The 20,368-nt window shown below is 39.6% G+C and overlaps 1 protein-coding gene across 1 annotated transcript in view; it reads left to right on the forward strand.

Annotated features, from left to right (window-relative positions):
- Positions 1-20,368, forward strand: part of LOC115798232 (protocadherin-15-like) — a 215,335-nt gene that overhangs the window by 174,489 nt on the left and 20,478 nt on the right. The window contains exons 32-35 of the mRNA XM_030755001.1: positions 2,138-2,314; positions 4,188-4,406; positions 5,779-5,787; positions 8,304-8,414. Of these exons, the coding sequence (XP_030610861.1) occupies positions 2,138-2,314; positions 4,188-4,406; positions 5,779-5,787; positions 8,304-8,414 (516 nt within the window). The remainder of the gene's footprint in view (positions 1-2,137; positions 2,315-4,187; positions 4,407-5,778; positions 5,788-8,303; positions 8,415-20,368) is intronic.

A 20,368-nucleotide genomic window follows, 5' to 3' on the forward strand; every position in this document is an offset into this window, starting at 1 on the left:
ATAAGCCACAGTTACAGAGCACAGTTGCAATTGTTAATTGTTAATTAAAGTCAAGATGTTCTGGTTTTGATACAGTACTGTGTAATAGTGCTGTTCTTTATGAATCTAAATAGCCTGAAAGTGTGACTGCCTTTATCCTTCAACACAGCCTGAACTCTCTTAGGCAGCGTCCTGGTCATTTTTTTAAAGTATAGTCTTCGGGAATAGTTTTCCAGGCTTTTTGAAGGACATTCAAAGCTCTTCTTTTGAAGATCCCACACTGCTTCAAAAACACTGAGGTCCAGGCTCTGGGGCGGCCAGTCCATGACTGATGGTGTTCCATTGTGTGTCTTTTCATCCAGGTATGCTTTTCCTGCATTTGGCAGTGTGTTTAGGATCATTTTCATGCTGAAAAATAAAGCTGCTGCCAATCAGACATTCCATCAGTTCTGGCACAATCCCCAACAATGCAGCCCCAAACCATGACTGAGCCTCCACCGTGTTTTACGGGTGGCTGTGGACATACACACTGTTGTACCTCTTTCCTGACCTCCATACATATTGATGACGAATAAAAAAATTTCACAATTGGATTGGAACACTCCATAAAATTTGTTGCCACTGAGTTTCAGTCCACTTCTTCTGTAATTTGTCATAGTCCAGACTTTTCTCCCTCTTTTCCATCCTTAAGAATGGCTTCTTGACAGCCATCCTTCCACTGACACAATTTCTGATGCGGCTTTAGCAAAGAGTAGATGGATCAACTAAAGGGCCAGATCCATCTCTTAGGTCCTGTGTCGGGTCTTTGCTGGATTTTTTTTCCCCCTATTTCTTGAGGACTTGACTTTAAGATACTGTTCATCTGTGTAGGTGGGGGGGGTGGGGTGTCCTGTTTCCTCAAATTTTTACCAAGTTTTTAGCTAACAGCTCTTTGAGAATCACCTTGTTGGTGCAAAAATACAGTTTTAAGTCTGTCAAACTATCTTTGGCGTTTCTTGTGGATTCAGCTAAAGAAACCAATGATGTCTTTTTACACATAATTTAGTAACAAAGTATCTAAAGATACAAATTAAAATACTAAGTTCTCTGCTATGTGTAGACGCAGCGCTAGTTCATCCTTTGAGTTAGGTACCTTTTTATACTTGAATGATTCATAGGTCAGTATTATGGCTTAACAAACAATAAAGAAAAAACATTTTTTTGAAAATGGTCAGGTACAAGAACTGGGCTGAAAATAACAACCAATATCCAAATAAAAAGACTGAATGACCTTCAGAAAGCCTGGAGATTTATTTCTTAAGAAAAAAAATTAAAGTCTGGCTCCTTGGATGCAAAATATAAAGAAATAAGGGGCAGCTCAAATTTTTTCTCAGTACTGAACAGCTTTTGTATTGCTTTCTCTTTTGTCGAGAGTGATTTTAACATTACCTTTCTTTGTTACCTATGCTACCCTTTTTCTCCTTTGTAATCTGCCCCCTACCCTCTCTCCCCTGAAGCCCACATTCTTTAAAATATCACTTGCTATATTCAAAACACCCGGGGCTTGAACCCCGGAGAAATGACCTTATCGCCACATTAGCGGCAGCTAAAAGGTGAAATACTAAATGTGTTTTCTTTTATATGAAGACCATCAAGCAAAATAAAAAATGCATCCGTCACTGTATGATATGGTATTTTATATACACATTCAGCAGTGGGCCTTTCTGTACCAAGCAGCAAATACTCTGCACAGCTGGTGCTGGACTGGCGCTTTGTTTTGCCATGCAAATACAGTATAATTTGATAATGATGTTTTAAAGCACTTGTCATATTTTCTGTCTGATTCACACCCACGTGCACATGCAGACACACATGAGTTAGTGTTCCTGCTGTGAGCAGGTGTTTCTGGGGGAACACAAATCAATACTGCACAGCAGGAGTCCGCCGGGCTGACAGGATTTTTAAAAAATGTGCATGTGGCGGTGTGTCCATTTGGTGTGTGTGTGTGTGTGTGTTTGTGGTGTGACCAGAATCTGATGGCTTTGTCTGTGAGTATTTGCTTATGTCTATGAAGCTGTATTTTTCTGGGCATTGTATCTGTGGGTGTCGTTCTGGGAATACTGAAGGGGTTATAACAGTTTGATGCTGTATATCAAAATCAAATCTCTTCAATCCTCAGCATTTTGGAGCGTTACGTCCAGGAACAGATACCGGGAGCAAGGGTTGTTGTGGAAACCATCGGGCCTCATCGCCACGGGGATGGGATGGAGCAGGAAGACTACACCAAATCAGACCTCATGATTTATGCAATCGACCCACTGACTAATAGAGCTGTAGCAAGACAGGAGCTCTACAAGTAAGAACTTTACTGACAAGTCCATGAAAAGTGCAGTGCCAACTACAAATGACCAAACACACATGACATGTGACATTATTTAACAAAAATAAGAAAAAAATGCAGAAACAGTGTGTGAAATATTAAATACACCCAACATGACCCAACAGCTTGTAGAACTTGAAGTAACTGGTTTTTGTATGAGTTTATCAATCTCTCATATATTGTGAGGGAATTTTGCTCTGCTCTTATTTACAACCGTGCTTCAGTTTACAGGCATTTATTTATTCACAGCTCGCTTATACTCCTGCCATATTTCAATCAGGATGAGGTCTGAAATTTGACTGGGTGATTCCAGCACCTTGATTCTTTCTTTTTTTTTTTTTTTTTTTTTTCCCAGTCATTCTGTTGTATATTTGCTGCTATGTTTGGGATCAATGGCCTGCTTTGTGACCCAATTCAGGCTAAGCTTAAATTGTGTAATATTTGACTCTAGAATACTTTGGTATACATTAGAATTTTTGGTTGACTCAGTGAGTGCAAGGTGCTCAGGTTGTGTAGATGCAATGTAGATGGCTCTGTGCATTATGGCTGGATGTCTACGCTCTGGTCTTCTCTGTCCAAAGGACATTGCTCCAGAAGTCTTGTGGTTTGTTCAGATGCAACTTTGAAAAGCTAAATCTGTTGCTATGTTCTGTATAGAGAAAAGAAGCTTTCTTCTGGCAACCCTTCCAAACAAGCCATACTTTTTCAGTCTTTTAACATGGTAACTGAGGCCTGTAGTCTAAGATGTAGCTTTTGAGTTTTTTGCAATTTCTCTGAGCATTGCACAGTCTGACCTTGGGGTGAATTTGTTGACCACTCTTGGGAGACTGGCAACTATCTCTTTAATGTTTTGCCCTTGTAAATAAGCTTTCTCACTGTAGAATGATAGACTTTAAATTGTTTGGAAATGGCCTTATAACCCTTCCTAGATTGATGGGCAGCAACAACTGCTTCTAATGTGAGTGTGTTAACACATAGCTGAATGCTCCTGACCAGCAAACTGCCAAAACTTACCGGCTCTTACAGAGCTGCACACACAGGCTGATGATCAATTTATCAAGTTCATTCGATTAGCAGAGTCTGGCTGCTACTTACGCTCTTAATTCCTCCGGATGCAGTAAGGGTGTACTTTGTTTTTCACACAATGTTTATGCATTTTGGCTTAGTTTGTGTTAAATAAATAATGAAATTGCATAATATGTCATGTGTTGTTGTTCACCTGAGGTTGTATTTACCTAATTTTAAGACCTACTAAGGGGCAAATTTTTTTATTATTGTGTCCTAATACATAAAACCTTAACATTTCAAAAGGGTGTACTTTCTTTTTATGTGATTGTATGTTTCAATCTATACTAATCTCTCAGTCTACTGTAATTCAAACCCAGAAGAAGTGAAGGTCCTTCACCTCTTCTGGGCTCTGTTTTTAGGCTTCAGATAATCTAGCCTATGGCATGGGACTTAAGCCTTTTTAGACAGAATCAGGTGAGTAGCTTAAAGAGAAAGTAACTCATTGGCCTAGTGTTTTAAGGAGAAGGCTTTTACCCAGGAGAGTGAGGTGTGAATCCATAGATTATGTAGAAAATATAATGTCCAGTTAAAAAAAAAAAAAGAAGAATGGAAAAACCAAAATACGCAGTCAAAGGTTTCACAAACTAATATGTGAGGTCCCAGAGGCTACAACTGTTTTATATGCGGTCTATGTGAGGTGTGCCAAGTATGGGCTTTAGCTGTGAGACTTCATCACCACACGATAACACATAATCTTGATACCACTTGTGCTTATTGATATAGCCTCAGTGTGTTGTCAAATATCCCTGTTCTCAGTTACACTGTGTATCTTTAACCAAAGGTTTCTTGATGGTAAACTCTTGGACATCAATAAAGAGTTTCAGCCTCTTCTCCCTCCTGGTGGCCGAATTTTGGAAATCCGAACCCCTGAAGTGGTTACCAGTGTGAAGAAAGCTGTGCAGACTGTAGGCTACACAGAGGGGGCGCTGTTGGCTCTGGCAGTCATTATCATTATCTGCTGTGTACCTGCCATACTGATTGTCATTATCACCTACAAACAGTAAGTACAATTTATGTGCATTAAGCTACAGGACCCATCTATAATGAGCTTGTGTTTAAAGAATAAAGCTGATACTCCCTATAATTCCTGTTATCAACAAATGAATTACCCCCCCCCCCCCCCCCCCCCCCCAAAAAAAAGAAACTAAACTAAAAACAAATTTGATCAATCTACTGTTCACCAAAACCTCCTCAGAAAAGGTCTCAAGGAAGGGGAATAGGGAGAAAAGGCTGAAGTAAGCCAACTTTTTCAGCACGACAGTGATCCCAAACACACTGTCAATGCATTGGAAGCATTCCTGGGTAGAAACACTATCAGTCATGGATTGGCCTCCCCAGAACCCAGATCTCAGCATTTTTGAAGCAGTGTGGGATCAACAGAAAAGAAGGCAGCCAACATCCAAAGAGCAGCCTGAATGTCCTTCAACTCTTCCTGAGGACTGTTTAAATGACAAGAAAGGTGGCCATACCAAATATGGACTTTCAAGCTTAGTTATACAAAATCTGTTTTTGTCTTATATGTACACTGAATTCACATTTATGTTTGCACAAGCTAAAATAAATCACTACTATTTCCCCCCATTTTTCTAGCACAATATAAGGAAATTAGGTGTGGCTCAAGACTTTTGCACAGTGTGTTAAGTCTTTTGAAGAACTTTGTGATGTTTTCTTTTTAATGCTGATGGTTTCACTTCATGCACAATCATGTGATGACTGGAAAATGTGTGCATGAAGTTAAGTTATCAGCATAAATTTGGCTCGACTAAAATTATAATGTATGCATTTAGGTGTTCAAAACTAATCAGTATGAACGGAGGATTTGGCTTCTAGTGTAATAAAGATAACAACCCATATAGAAAACTTATCAATTTCTTTCAAGAGCATGTAGGCAGTCGAGCAGAACTGACAGTCTCTCTTTTTCCACTGTTTATCATCACCTGGGCCAGTCAGTTCCCTAGATTATTCAGCATGGCAGCCTGCCCCCAGAGCGCCAATTCTAATAGTTTGTTTAGCTAACCACAGTGAAAGGCTATTAATTTTATCTGTCGCCCAAACACACACAAACCTTTTCACACACACACACATCTGAATTAAATCAGTGCATTTTGGAAAGAGCCTTTCATCCTGCTGAGAAACAGAGACAAATAACAGACAACAAGAGGAAATATGAAGACAGAAAAAACATAAAAGCAATCATCAGCATGATAATCACTAGTATCTTTTGCTAAATTACTTTAATGAAGACCAATTGTCCAACTTTGCTTGTAAATTGCAGTAAGTAAACTTGGCTAACAAGAAGTACTGTGATTAATGGCTCAAATAATAACTAATCTCTCTCTCTTTCTCTCATCTGCTGCATCTGTCGCCACCAGATTCAAAGAGTGAGTACTGCTTTTATTTTCTCGAGATAAAATATTAATGTCATGGCTGTCTTAAACACCTTTCACTTTGATTAATCTGTTGACTTTCATTGTACAATAAGACAGATGAGATCAGAAAGAGCTATGAAACGGAGAGGACAGCAGACTATCAAACAAATGAATCCTGAAGAACACAGAACGTAAATGTCCAAAGCAGATGCTTTTATTAGAGCGTGTGCGTTTTCGTTTGTGCGTCTGTGTGTGCGTGCATGGTCGAGTAGGAGTGCACATCAAGATTATGTAGAGTGGGTAACAATAGCACTCCCACCTTCTTAGTTAAAGTGAGAATATGAAACTGTAAGCACTCATTTTAGCAGTGTCTGATGTTTGCAAACATTTACTATATTCTGTTGAGTGATTCACAATACAGAGTCAATGTGCATAGTTCTCACTACTTTACACTGTGATTTATTTGTCATACACTATCACTTCAGTAGTTGGGGACATACAGTAGGTAAAACCTGACTTTAACATGTTGTATCGCAGCAGGAAATAGAGGTTTGTTCATGGCTCATGAAACTACACTACCCTGCCAAAAAAAAAAGTTGCACACTAATATTTCTTTGGACTGCGTTTAGATTTTGATGATGGCACTGATTCACTGTGGCATTGTTGTAGCAGGCTTATGCAATGTCACAACATTTATTTCCATCCAGAGTTGCGTTAATTTTTTTTGCACTGATGATGGGAGAGTCGGACGAGCGTGTAAAGTCTTCTCCAGCACATTCGAAAGATTCTCAGTGGGGTTAAGGTGTCCTCATCTTGGAATAAGCCCCGTGCCATCTGGGAAGAAAAAAAATCACTTGATGGAAAAACCTGGCAGACCTCAGCCACAGAACGTTGCTGAACTTAGACCTAAACAAATGAAAGAACCCCAGATCACAACACTACCCCCACAAATAGGCAATAGGCTTCATCCACCTTTCTTCTTTCCCTGATGCACATCTCTCTGGAACAGAGTAAATCTGAATTCATCAAACATGACAATTTTCCATTGTTCCAGAGTCCAATCTTTGTTTCCTAGTGAACTGAAGCCTTTCTTTCCTCATTAGCCTCACCAATAAGTGGTTTTCTTAAGGCTACACAGCAGTTTAGTCCCAGTTCCTTGAGTTCTCTTCACACCGTCTGTGTGGAAATGCTCTTACTTTCACTATTAAACGTAGCCTTGAGGTCTTCTGTTGGTTTTTTTCCAGTTTGATTCCACCAAGCCTTTAACTTATCTCCAATAATTAATCATTCCAGATTTTTTTCTGACCATATTTCTTCCTCAAAGATGATGGTTTATAATTATCTGTACAGGTTTTAATAATGCACTGGGCAGTTGTTAACCCAGTTTTTGTAGTTTCATCAGTCCCCTTAGCTGTTTTCAGTTCAGTTTGACCCTGATCAAATTGAGTAACATCTTTTCCTCAACCACGGCATGTTTTCCAACATGGTAGTTTAAGAAATAAGAAGCTACTCACTGCATTACTTAGGGTTAAATAACATGCCAGCCAAAACATATTAATCATTGCAGTAATTATCCAACAGAAGGCTCATACCTTTTGCTTAGTTAATTCCAGGTGGTGGATTTTTTTTTTGTTGTTGTTGTTGTTTTTGGTTTTTTGGCTGGGCAGTGTAATATTTGAGTGCTGGAGAATCTGTGAGGCTTTTCTGAATCTGAGAATACAAGCATGACAGTATGCTGCGTAACAGTGCTACACAATCTTTTTCCTTTTATTTTTTTTAAACATTTCACTATGCTGATATTTCCTAATCGCAAGTTTGGACACCCCTGTCTTAGAGCAATTGGCACAGGGAAAATCTTAAAGCAGGGATCCTCAAATCCAGGCCTCGAGGGCCGGTGTCCTGCAGCTTTTAGATGTGTCTCTGATCCAACACACCTGAATCAAATGGCTGAATTACCTCCTCAGTATACAGTCAAGTTCTCCAGAGTCCTGCTAATGACTTCTATATTTGACTCAGGTGTGTTGGATCAGGGACACATCTAAAAGCTGCAGGACACCGGCCCTCGAGGCCTGGATTTGAGGATCCCTGTCTTAAAGGATCACCAGTATGATGAAAATGCATCCTTATGGAAAATGTAACTGTTAGTCTTATTGTGGTAGTAGAGAAAAGGTCAAAGATTACTGCATTCAGAAGTCTTAATCCCCAATGACTCATGATTCCCTGTAGAAAAGCTGACAGAAATCAGTTCCTTAGTTAAGATAACTCAGTCAGAACCAAAGTGCAGGTGAACATGCTGTTATTTCCTCTGCAGAGCACACTGGACAGTGAGATGACAGGTTTTTTTTTTTTTTAATAACAATATATTGATAGAATATACCCACAGAGGAGACATTTTGGAAAAAGTAGAATGTTAGAGCACAAGCCCTCCTGCTTGATTCTACCTACTGCACTATTTTCAAAGGTTGGTTCAAATGGCTTTGCTTTGACTTTAGATAACTAACTCTGCATTTCCTCTCTGCTGTGTCCAGGCGCCAAGCAGAGTGTGCCAAAACAGCCCGTATCCAGATGGCACTGCCAACAGGCAAACCTGGGGGAGGCACTGCCAACAACCTGTATGAAGAGCTGGGTGACAACGCCATGTAAGTGAAGTGTGAAAGTGGCATTTAAACTTATGAGCCAAAGCACAGTCGTTAGCTCGCATTTTGACGGCTGTTGAGCTTCAGACTCTGGCAGCGTGGGTGCTTTTTGAAATTTGTGGTGCCCATAGCGCAGACTATTTCAACACATTTTCAATATTGCTATGAACTATGTTCCTGAAGCTCTACATGCATTCTTGATTCCCTACAAAAAAGTTGCAATTTACAAATGCATAATTTACATATTATCCCAATGACAAACTACTGTCATTGATACAAATATACATGTAAAGGAAATCATTTGAAATCTGAAAATCTGTGAAAAACTTCAAATGTAACCAGAAATCAAAATCTTTGTAGGAACCACACACTGTTGTGTAAGAAATCAAAATGCAGAACTGGGAGCCCAATTTCACAACCTATAACTCCTTTGCATTGCTGTATTTCATTACTGTGTGCATCTTGTAAGTGGACCTTGCAGCCATTATCGGGAAAGTTGACTGTGTTGATTCTTCAGGTCACTAATCAACACATATCAGCATGACTGACAGACTTGTTGAACAACCATATTTAAAGGCCTGGCAGCAAAGAGTCGCAATCAGACTAATTGGTGAAAGCCTTGAGCCAGCCTTATGTCCAGCTAATAAAAATGCTAACATGGCAGGAAAACAGTCTCTATCAGATTGTTGTGAAGCTTGTTTCTTTAACTAGAAGTCTGGTCAGTATTTTTTTTTAATTACTAAGCAAATCATACAAAAATGCAGTCATAAATTTTGCAGTTTGAATAAAGCATCCTGAGCTATTTCTTGACAGTAACTCACACACACCCCTTTTCACTGAAGTAGAGCTCGCTGATTTATCATCACACTCAAGTTGCTTTTGTTGAACTTTCCCAAATCACTCCTAAGGTGAGAGCCTTTGCAAGGATTTATAGGCTGAATTATAATATCCTTGGGCTTTTTGGGCTTTTTAGTCTGGAGGCATCGCCTTTCCTTCATTGTACATTTTCCTCAGGCCAAAGAAAGTGACACAAGCAGAGATGACACAATCTTAATCAAGCCAAGCTTGTAACCCCCACATCAAACTAACACCAAACAAAGCTCTGAGTTTTGAATGCATTAACAGAGATAAACTCTGAAATGTTATCTTCACACAGTTCAGTCACACTGAGCTCGTTCTTTCCAAGTTTACATATTGTAATGCATACTAATGTTCTTTCTTTTTAAAAGACAAACTGAAGGTCAGCCAATCTGCGCATAGAGCAGTAGTCGCTTTGAGGGCAACCTACCAGTTTTCCGTTGATTGTATTCACAAGTAAAACACATATTAATCTCAGTCTCCAAATTTGGTTATTAATGACTGCAAAATTGTGAGGCCACAATGAAAAATGTTAGGCTGCATGGAAGAAAACAATAAGTCTCCTTTTGTTTATTATTGGTCCATTAAAAAAAACTCCATCAGATGTTGACAACTTTACTTTCACATAATCCAAAATTGTCAATATTCCATCCATCCATCCATTCGCTTCCGCACATCCTGTTAAGGGTCGCGGGGGGGCTGGAGCCTATCCCAGCTGTCATAGGGCGAGAGGCAGGGTACACCCTGAACAGGTCGCCAGCCTGTTGCAGGGCCAACACAGAGGGACAGACGACCTTTCACACTCACATTCATGCTCTCATTCACACCTATGGGCAATTTAGATTAGCCAATTAACCTTGTCAATATTGCAAAACAAATAATGAGTCAGTGACACTGATGTTGTTGAGCCTGTTCTAAAAATTCCGCTGTACTAAAATCTGATGCAACAGATCCAACATCCATTTTAGGTATAAAACTCATAGGTGGCCTTCTCAGTGAATGTCCCATGCTTGGTAACCTTTGAAAAATGGCACTATTCTAAACCCAGAACAGGAGGGAAGAGGTTAATGACGCATTTGTATAAATGTCAAACTTTTAAGTTTGGGCAGTACACTGGTGGAGTTGTTAGCACTGTCGCCTCACAGCAAGTATTTTACTGGTTGAAACGCCACCTGTGGCCTTTCTGTGTGGAGTTTAGGTCCCCCTGTACCAGCCACAGCTTCCTCCCACAGTCCAAAGACAAGCATGTTAGGTTAACAGGTGATTCTAAATTGGCTAATGGATGGAAAGTGCATGGAAAAAAATACCTTGTGAATGTATGGTTTAAAATGTGTTTTGCAGTCTAAAGTGCTTTGAGTAAGACTGGAAAAGTGCTAAATGCAAGTACATTAAATTAAATCAATCAGATCTAAAAATTATCTTTTTCTAAATTGGCCTTCATGCCAGATTCTTTTTTTATCATGTTTGCTTTGCAAGTAACTTATTTGTTTAATCATATGGTCACGAGCCATTGACAGTAAATTGAAGCAATACAAATAAGCTTTTAGGTGATTATTGTGAAATTGCTTTTGCTTTTTTTTTCTTTTTTTTTTAAATATCCTCTATCTCAACTCACTATCTGAACTAAAGGGTTTTATTGCTTATCTTCTCAATGTAGCCTTGTTTTTGTCAGTTTTATAGCAAACTGTCTTTAATTTATTCCCACTTGTTACTAGTTTGATAAATTTGATTCGGTTAAACAAGATTCCAATAAGAGCCGTATGTACAGACACCATATTAACAGTTATCTGAAAGGGTTTTTTTGGATTGCTCATGCACACATACACTGAAGGCACACAGATAGTTCATTTAAAATTCCTTACTGGAGCGTTAAGAAGAAGTTGAGAGGAATTCTTATCAGCATTACATGCATCACCGGTTTCCTGTCTGTCCTTGATATGCCTCCCCACTCCCATTAACATGAGAGCAATTCATATGCAAGATAGTCGGAGCTATCTCCTAATGACAACAAGGGATTTCCAATTGTGTGTGTGTGTGTGTGTGTGTGTGTGTGTGTGTGTGTGTGTGTGTGTGTGTGTGTGTGTGTGTGTGTGTGTGTGTGTGTGTGTGTGTGTGTGTGTGTGTGTGTGTGTTTGTCATTGCATGTATGTGGATGTGAGATGACTAAAGCCCAAGTGATTCTCTGAAAAATGTGTGCTGAAATGAACTTGGATATGAGATAATTGAAATAAACGCAGCCCGTAATTTATAAAGACCACCGCAGGCAATAATTATTTCTATTGATAAACTGCAGCTCATGTTTAACTCAAGTGGGAGGTTCCTATATTTGTGTGTGTGTGTGTGTGTCTGTGTTTACTAGGATTTCTCCTGTGATACATACACTTAATATATGTTCTGCATCTCTGCCTTCTTGCAGGAACTGAATCTCTAAAAGCCATAAAACCTGGCAGAGTGCAAAAGTTTGCACATTTATAATTAAAGCCCATTATCAAACTGCTCAGCAGACTGATTTTCAAGGCTTTTTTAAATGTAATTACCTTTGGCTGTTCTCTTGACAGACTTAGCTTTTAATGTCTGTTTTCAATTACCTGTGAAAAATTAGATGTTCTTAACTTATTATTAGCAGCACATTAAATGAAGCATGTTTTTTTTTAATGTTAAATTAATAGTCACATTATTAAGTGATACACCATATGTCATCTGTTGTGCTGGCTAAATAACCAGATGTGTAGAATCAGTCCACACCCTTTAAATGTGGTTTTGTCCAAATGTGCATATTTGCAGAATGTTTCCCCTAATTTCCATGGCAGTGTAGGTTTTTGTCTCTGTTTCTTTAATGACTTCAGGCCAGCAAGTATTAGAAAAGAGCTTAAAAAGGAACAATTTAAGCCAAAAAAAAAAAAAGGCAAAATAATACCATATGATTTTATTTGCATGAGAAACAATCAAATTAAAAAGGAAAAACTGAAACTAAACATTTTAACACGGACACTCTGCACTTTAACGTTTCTTCTTTAATACTTCAAGATTTTTCTGTTATTTTACAATTACTTGTTTTTCTATCAAAACATAAAAAAAAAATGTATAAAAAGGTTTTTATTGAAAGGCTTCCATTTGTAATCTTAGACAATATGTACTGAGGATACTTTATGCAGTCCCCATTTCTGCAACAGCGACCAAATCTTTAAAGGTACCTGCCCCTTTGGAACCCACTGGTTTTCTGACCAGTTGGTGAGTGGTTGCAAAGAGGTTTACAATGCTGCACTGAAAACATCTTTGCGATTGCTTTGGTTACTGGCAGGTTGCCACAGTCACCCACAGTTTGCATAGAAGACATCGACTTTTCTGCAAACACTCACCAACTGCTAGCTGAAACTGTGAAAAGTGCTTTGCATGCCAGAAAGAGAGACTGTTTGCCCTTTTTTAAACATTACACCTTTTTGAAGCATGTTGGTTGCAGCCATAGATGGTCTAAAAGATGGATGTCGCTACCACGACGTCAATCACTGGTTTCTGAAGTCCAGTTTTGAGTCCTCAAGATACATTTTCTGTCACCATCTTGGTCTTTTGAAACTGGATATGATGACCTGACTATTAAACTGCATGCTCATTGGCTACTGACTTGTCAATCTCAAGACCATAAACTCAAGTTTATAGAGGTCCTGGCAGAGGGCCAATTTCCCAAAGACTTCTATAGGACAGGAAGTCTTTTTGCAATCTCGGGTATTGTCCCCATGTGGCCTTTAAAAAGTATGTAAGTTTAAGGCACTTCCTTGTTTACTTGAATTTTCAGACCCTGAAGCTATGTATATCTTTTACAGTATGTTGTCTGTTTGCTCCAGAAAGTCACAATTTTCCATTTGAAGGTGAATGTTCTCTGTTTCCAGTTTGTGTTGCACTTTTTCAAGTTTCACTACCAGTCAGTGAGTAGTTGGCGCTTGCAGACAAGTCGATGTCTTCCATGCAAACTAAGGGCAACACCAGCAATCTGCTAGCAACCAAAGTTTTTTAGTGTAGTGCTGATTTGCAATCGACTGCACTTGGCAACAGCCAGCAACTACTTTTACAGTTTTTCCCACAGGTTGCCAGGTTGCCAACCAGTCTCTAGGCCTGTGTGACTGAGGCTTAACTTACACATCACACTGTTACAGTTCCTGTACTTCCATCTTACCCAAAAAAGGGCTTTTGTAAATTTCCATGTTTCGATTTCTGTACAGATGTTAACACTTCTGACAAAATGTCTTAAAGTTGTCCCTGTTTTTCCCTGTGCTTTGTATATTTCAGTATTTTTGTGAGGAAAAACTAATGATCACTGAGTTCACTGAGATGAGAGAAGTAGCATTGGATGCTAGGAAACAGATAAAGGCTGATAAGCAATGACGGACTAAGTTTTGAGGATCTGTTATCCTGACATAAGACGGGATTCCTAAAGTTAATTAGGAGTTGTTTCAATAATACCAAATGGGGGGGGAAAAAATTCCCGTCTTACAGTTTTATTGTAGATAATGCTAAATTAAGACTCAGAGAAGTTTCTGTAATATTGCCTGGAGTTCTTATCTTTCACAACTTTGACCATTTTATCATTCTTCATCATTTATTTCTAATGTTCATCACCTCTTATCATCTTCATTTATTCTCTTCTACCCACCCTTATCCACTGCTGACAGACAAAAGTGAGTAGGATGTTGAAAGCTGTTTCACATCTGTAACGAGGAGTGTAACTATGTGAATGTGCTGTGAAATTTTTGTTCTAATTTTGTCCTGGATAGTAAGTAGTTATTGTTTTTTATATGTCGGGTAAGTTGGTAGATCTGAGAGCAAATGTGTTAACTGTTAGATTCATTGTTCTTTTACAGTTATATGGTTATGAGGTATCAAGAGTCTGCAGAGTTTCATCACAAACTACATTATTGAATTAACTGATTAATGTACCTTCATTACTGAGGAGGTCATAACCAGTCTTTTGTTGTAAGAAAATCTGCACACTCTGAGCTTCGTGACACAGTAGTCTATCCCCCGTTAGATGTGGCATTGTTTATAGCAGTGCTGCAGAAGCTTCTTTGTGGTGTGCTTAAAATCTAGTTTCCTTTGTTACTCAGATCTTTTTTTGTGCTACATTTTTTGCCCCCCTGGTTAAAAAAAAAAAAAGCACAGAAATAAAACATGTTACCACTTAAGATCCCACAACCTTTGCTTCCCAATCTTTTCTTCATTCATCTGTTATTGTGAGGTGTGTTGTCACTGTATATGTCCAACCATAGGTCTAGGAGACAGTCCACTTTTATCGTCCTTTCTACCTTTTTTTTTTTTTTTTTTTTTTTCGTGATTCTGTTGTTTTCTTTTCTCATTGTAAAACATTTCATTTTATTTTTATCTGTGCATTACAGTTCTTTCATTTAAATTTCATTCAGTCCCTCTTCTTCTTCCGTTTCATTTAGCTTTAATTTATATAGCTACATTTTTCCTATTCATCATTACCCTTGTCCCTCATATTTTATCTGTAATTCTTTTTATTTTTTCCTTCATTCCATTTTCTGTCTCATTTTTTTTCCCCCCTCCATCTATGTACCAGTCGCTCAAACCACGGTGGTGCTGGCGGGAGTGGTGGTAGTTTGGATGAAAGTGACCGCCAACGTCTGATCTCTGATTTTGCCACTCGAGCGATTGCGGCCCATCGCCAGTGCATTGCTAATGGAGGAGTGCTCCACAATTTACCCAAATCTGAATCCAACATCACCTTTCTCTCTGACGAAAACCCCCTGACTATCAAAAATCCCATCTACCATGAGGATGGAACTTTGAGTAGTCCAGAGACTCTTGGAAGAAGCCAGAGAAGGAAGGATCTTCTTGGGAATTTCTCCCCTTCCAGTAAAGGCCTCAGAGAAGCCTGGCTGAGGCTCAGCTCTCCTGTGTGTGATGTGGGGTTTGGTGGATACAGTGGCAGTGATAGTGGATGGGGATCAGGGGGTGGACACAGCTGGACCCTCCCATCAAGATTACATCGAAGAGACATGTATGATGCTTTGAGGCGCCAAGTAGTTATGGATCCTGTTCAGTGGGAGCTGGAGCTCTTAAAGGCAGAATTCAAAGAAAGTAAAGATGCTGGTCTGGATTCAGGCTTTGACCGTGGACTGGATTCAGATGTAATGGGAAGCCCGAGTCTGGAACCCAAACTGACCGTGAAAGAACAAGCCAGACAGTTTGAGCAACAGGCACTCCAGGAAATGAAGCAAAGGCAAAACAGAGATTCCAGAGGATCTCTGTCACCTGATATTCTACTTTCTATTTTGCCAGAAACTCCTCAGCATCATAAGCATCCCCCCACCCACAGTGTCCCATCTGCTCAGAGTAAAGAGGGTCCCCCGAGTATCATCATCACTCAGAGTGATGGAGGTACCCCACCACCAAGTCACAAGCCAACTCCTCCTGTGCTACGGCGCTTTGGGGCAAATATGACAGGAAATCAGGGTTCAGAAGACAGACTTCAGGTCCACTTAGAAGTTATTCCTGATCCTCCTTCAACGCCTCCACCACCACCTCCACAGCCTCATGCCTCCACTCCTCCCCCATCTCCTCCTCCATATCACCCTCCTTCCCAACCTCCTAGCTTTCCAGCTTCACCCATACAGCCCAATCATACAGAAAAACAGGCTCCTCCTCCTCCTCCTCCTCCTCCTCCTCCTCCTCCTCCTCTACCCCCTACACCTACACCTCCCCCGCCTCCACCTCTCCCTCCACCTGTGTCGCCCTCAGTACTCCGTCCATCCACGTTTGTCCTCCCATCTCTCTCAGAGGTGCCTGCTCTGCGGCCTGTGTCCCTCCGACCCCCCCCACCACCCCTCCCCGTGGAACCTGAACCTCCCCGAAAAGAGCTGAAAGGAATCTTAAAGAACATCCAAAACATAGCAGACATTGAGAAGTCTGTGGCCAACATGTTCAGCCAGATAGATCAGAAGCAGATCCCACTCAAAAAGGTAATGAAGAGCCGGGCCTCCATGGATTCCCTGGATTCTCTTGACTCCTTGGATGCGTTAGCAGCTGGAGGGGGAGAAGGGGGAGATGATGGTAAAGAAGGAGGAGGAGAAGAGCCTTCACCTCCACAGATTCAGCCCAACCCAAACATGAACTCCATCGTTGAAGAGCTCGAGAAGCGATTCCCCTCTCAGTCTACAATGCTCTAGCCTTTGCTTTTCTGATATGGAAAACCCTCAGAGGAGAATTTATTAACATTGCTGCAGAGTTGACCACAAAGCTGTCAAGGAACTGATGTTCAAAGTAGCATCATGGGGTGATCTGATTATTTTGCAACATGCTCTGCCCTTCCACACCATGGCTTCCTGTCTTATACATCAGAAAAATAACTTTGCCCAATATACTGTTAATGCTACAGGAAAAATGGCTTTCCTCTCAGCTGATGGTACTTCCCATGAACAGAAAAGAAGAAGGTCAAAAGTTTTGCGAGTGGGTGCTATTGAAACAAGAGTGCTGAAATATCTTTTTCAGGTGAATTAAATTACATATTCATCCACAAAAGTTATACTCCATCAGCAGGCGTCAGTGTTATTCTCACAGAAATTTGATAAGATACGCAGTTGTTGGCAGACACTTGCTGTAATGAGAAACTGATTACAAGTTGGACTCGGTTTTAACACTCCCTCTGAACTTTGAAACAAGTTGATTATGGCTGTATCGGATGTGAAGAAGAAAATCAAACAGACAAGGAAGAACACTGTTAACTCAGACAGCTTGGAGTGCTATTTGCTGGATGGGGATCTTTGTCTTCAAATGGTTAGTTTGGCTGCAGTATTTCTGCTCTTACAGAGCAACAAGCAGTGATGTTTATTGATTGATACAATTACTGCCACATTGAGTTTTTCCATTTGATTTATTCTTTGTTACATAGTTACAAAGTGCTGTCATATTTACTGTAACATCACAGTCTTTTTTTCTTTCCCTGTACAATTGCATTTTCTGTCTTGCCCTATCAGTGGGTTGCTGTCTGCAAACAGATTTCCATCTTTCTTATTAATTTGAGTGGTGCATTGTTCATCCTTTTCAATCCTGTCTCCTAAAAATGTTTCATATGCACAGCTCAGCCACAATATTAAAGCCACCTTCCTGTCTGCTTGTTAAATCTGAAGTAGCGTGCCATTTCTAGGATCCTTCAAAAGCAAATCCCCAAAGCAAATAAACACAAAGCCGCTATTTTAGTTAAAAATAGTCCAAAGCCTCCCAGTTCTAATAAAGTGATCAGTAAAAATTTCCTTAATGAAATGTAGCGTCCAGTCATACATTAGAAAGAGGATTTACAGGAGGTTTAGAAGATAGTATTGCACTAGATACCAAAATGACATATAAAGAAGAGACACTGTCATTTCTAAAAACTTTGCACAAAATAAAAGTTGTAAAAAAAAAAAAAACTAAAGGTTTTGGAGGATGTGTGAAGTTAGGTTCTTTGACACATAATGATCTGCCACCCCATATGTAGCTACAGAGGCATTGTTAGACTAAAATAAACACATGAGGCTATCTCTTGTTTCCTTAAACAGTGTCTGAGCATTTTTTTTTTAATGCAGGAGAGCTCATTGTCTTGCTGGGGGAAGCTGCTACCATCAGGCTGCCATGGGGGTGGGGAGATGCTGTTTGTCTCTAACAATGTTTACCTGGGTGGTATGTGTCAAAGTAGCATCTGTGCCAGGGCCCAAAATTTCACTGAAGGACACTGCATTCTAATGAGATTTTACACTTTACATTGTTTTTTCCTGTTCATGGTTTTAATGTACTGTAGGTGCCTAATGGGTGACTGAATGGTCCAACAATTTTTGATGGTGAGGGCGATGTAAATTCAAGCTGTTCTTACAAAAAAGGATGGGATGGAAAATAAGCTGCTGGCTTCATAAGGAGCTGTGATTTCAAGGGTTGGGACTGTGTTTGGAATTTGAGTGAATTTCTTTTAACTGCTATTGTTGTTGACTCTGGTAATTCTGTAAATGGCCTGTAGCATCTGCTCCTGTAAATGTAAGGGGATTTCCACACTCTGTGTCATAGTGGTGCCGTAGTGTAGTGTAGTGTAGTTACATTTGCATTGCATTAACAAGTGGAAGATTTTTGGTTCAATTCCAGGAGGGGACACAAATCCCTTTGGAGTTACAGCTGTTAAATCAAACATGTGGAGCTACCTGCTGTGGTGACCCCCTTGTGAATAAGGGAATTGTTGAAAGTAGCTTTTACCATGTTGTGTGTCATAAGTCTCTGTGGACTCCAGACTTTCCCTAATCTTAACGAATTACTGCCAAAGTCAAACAGCTGTTAAAAAATCCCAGTAGTGCAGTTGTCACTATATTTTGTATCTTGTAAGGTAAGTTACTAAAATGACTGTTATATTTGCTGTTGCAAATAAACTGTACTTGAAGTACAGGAGACAGGATTTAGGAGGCAGGGTTGACCTTTTTATATTGTCAACTTAAGGAAATCAACTCGTGGCTACAATCTTGTGTCTTTTGTGTATGCTACACTCATTTAGCTGATAGTTTGTGTTCATAATTTAAAAGAAAAGCATTCATTTGTCTCTAGTTCCTCAGGGTGATTCGCAGCTCTCTTTGTCATTCTCCATCTTTTATTAATTTCTTAATTTGATTCATCTCATTAGGAAATTGCATCTATTCTTTTACTTTTACCTCTGGGCCCATGCTGTCTGCACATCCATAATGGTCCCAGGGTTTTCTGATGTTCTATAAGGTTATGTGAATTGTTTTGTTTGTTTTCACAGAGACAATTATGATTTATGTAGATAGGTGAATAGCCAAACTAAAAACAAATCTACAACATTTATATAGATTGATATTTTTATTAACAATATCCACTAAATTAAACAAACATAAAAAAAAAACATTTTATAGAGGGTTTCATGAGGAAGAACTTTTCTGGGTACTTAATATGTGAATAAACTGAAAAATACAAAAAAAAAAAAAAAAAAAAAAAAAAAAAAGGCCAAGAAAATTTGATTTTTTTTTTTTTTCAATAAAATATGTGTTGCTACTAAAAGGAGTCCAAGACATTGTGTGTTGCATCCTGGGATCCACCTGCCCTAATATTGTCGGGTCTTTACCTTGCATCCTGAGGCGATTGTTGGTGTGAACTGGCAGTGTACAAAATGTGTCAGGAAGGGTATCCAGCATAAAATCTGTGCCAAATCAGATGTGTGGGCCCATCCACTGTGATGACCCCTTGGGAAATAAGGGAGCAGCCAAAAAATACCAAATAAAATTGAGGCTGAAATTATGCCTGCCTCCTACACAAAACCAGAAAGAGAAAGTAACAAAGGAGCCAGAGGTGCCATCACAGTAGCATACAGTAAATGATAAAATGTGCACAAGTTACAATTGTATCATGGTATTCTTTCTCCATTTCAGTTGGCAGAACTTTCTTTTATTCTTATTAGATGCGATAAGTTGTACAGCTCTGTCCAAATGTGCACCCCTTGTGCGCCTCTGGACTGCTTCCAGTACAGCTGCTGTAAGTCTCATTTTGACCACTTGCACTTCTACAATTTCACCATAGACTTCAAACTTGCACAGAGAGCAAATAACTCACTCAAGCATTCTCTCTAGAGATGACAAATGGGTTTTCAGCTATGAGAAGGGGGGAAAAAAGCAGTTTTCAGTTAGAGTTTGCATTGTCCAAGCTCAAAGATGCAGCTTCAGGTCAAGACCATGGCCTGCCATGATACCATCCTCTGCCTACAGCTAAAATTGCAAGTTTTTTAGGAGTTTTCTTTTTTACCAATAAAATTGTAGTGCATCAGCTAGTCCACAGGTTGCTGTTAATACACACTGGTGTGGTGTGTGTTGCAGGAGGATGAATGCATATGGTGAGACATGACTATGGCAGAAGTATTGCAGCGCTGCCCAAGAAAATGACCTTGATAGGGAAATTGGGCAAATTTAAAGGCAAAAAAAAAAAAAAAAAATCCCCCAAAAATGTTTTTGTTTTGTTTTACAGGTGAGTCAAGAAACTTAAATGAACCTACTTCCTGTGCAGGAGAATGAATCGTGAAGCCTAACTGCGCAGTTGTGCATGAAGCAGTTGGCCAGAAAAAC

This window comes from Archocentrus centrarchus, chromosome 19 (genome assembly GCF_007364275.1).
Source record: "Archocentrus centrarchus isolate MPI-CPG fArcCen1 chromosome 19, fArcCen1, whole genome shotgun sequence".
Lineage (NCBI taxonomy): Eukaryota > Metazoa > Chordata > Actinopteri > Cichliformes > Cichlidae > Archocentrus > Archocentrus centrarchus.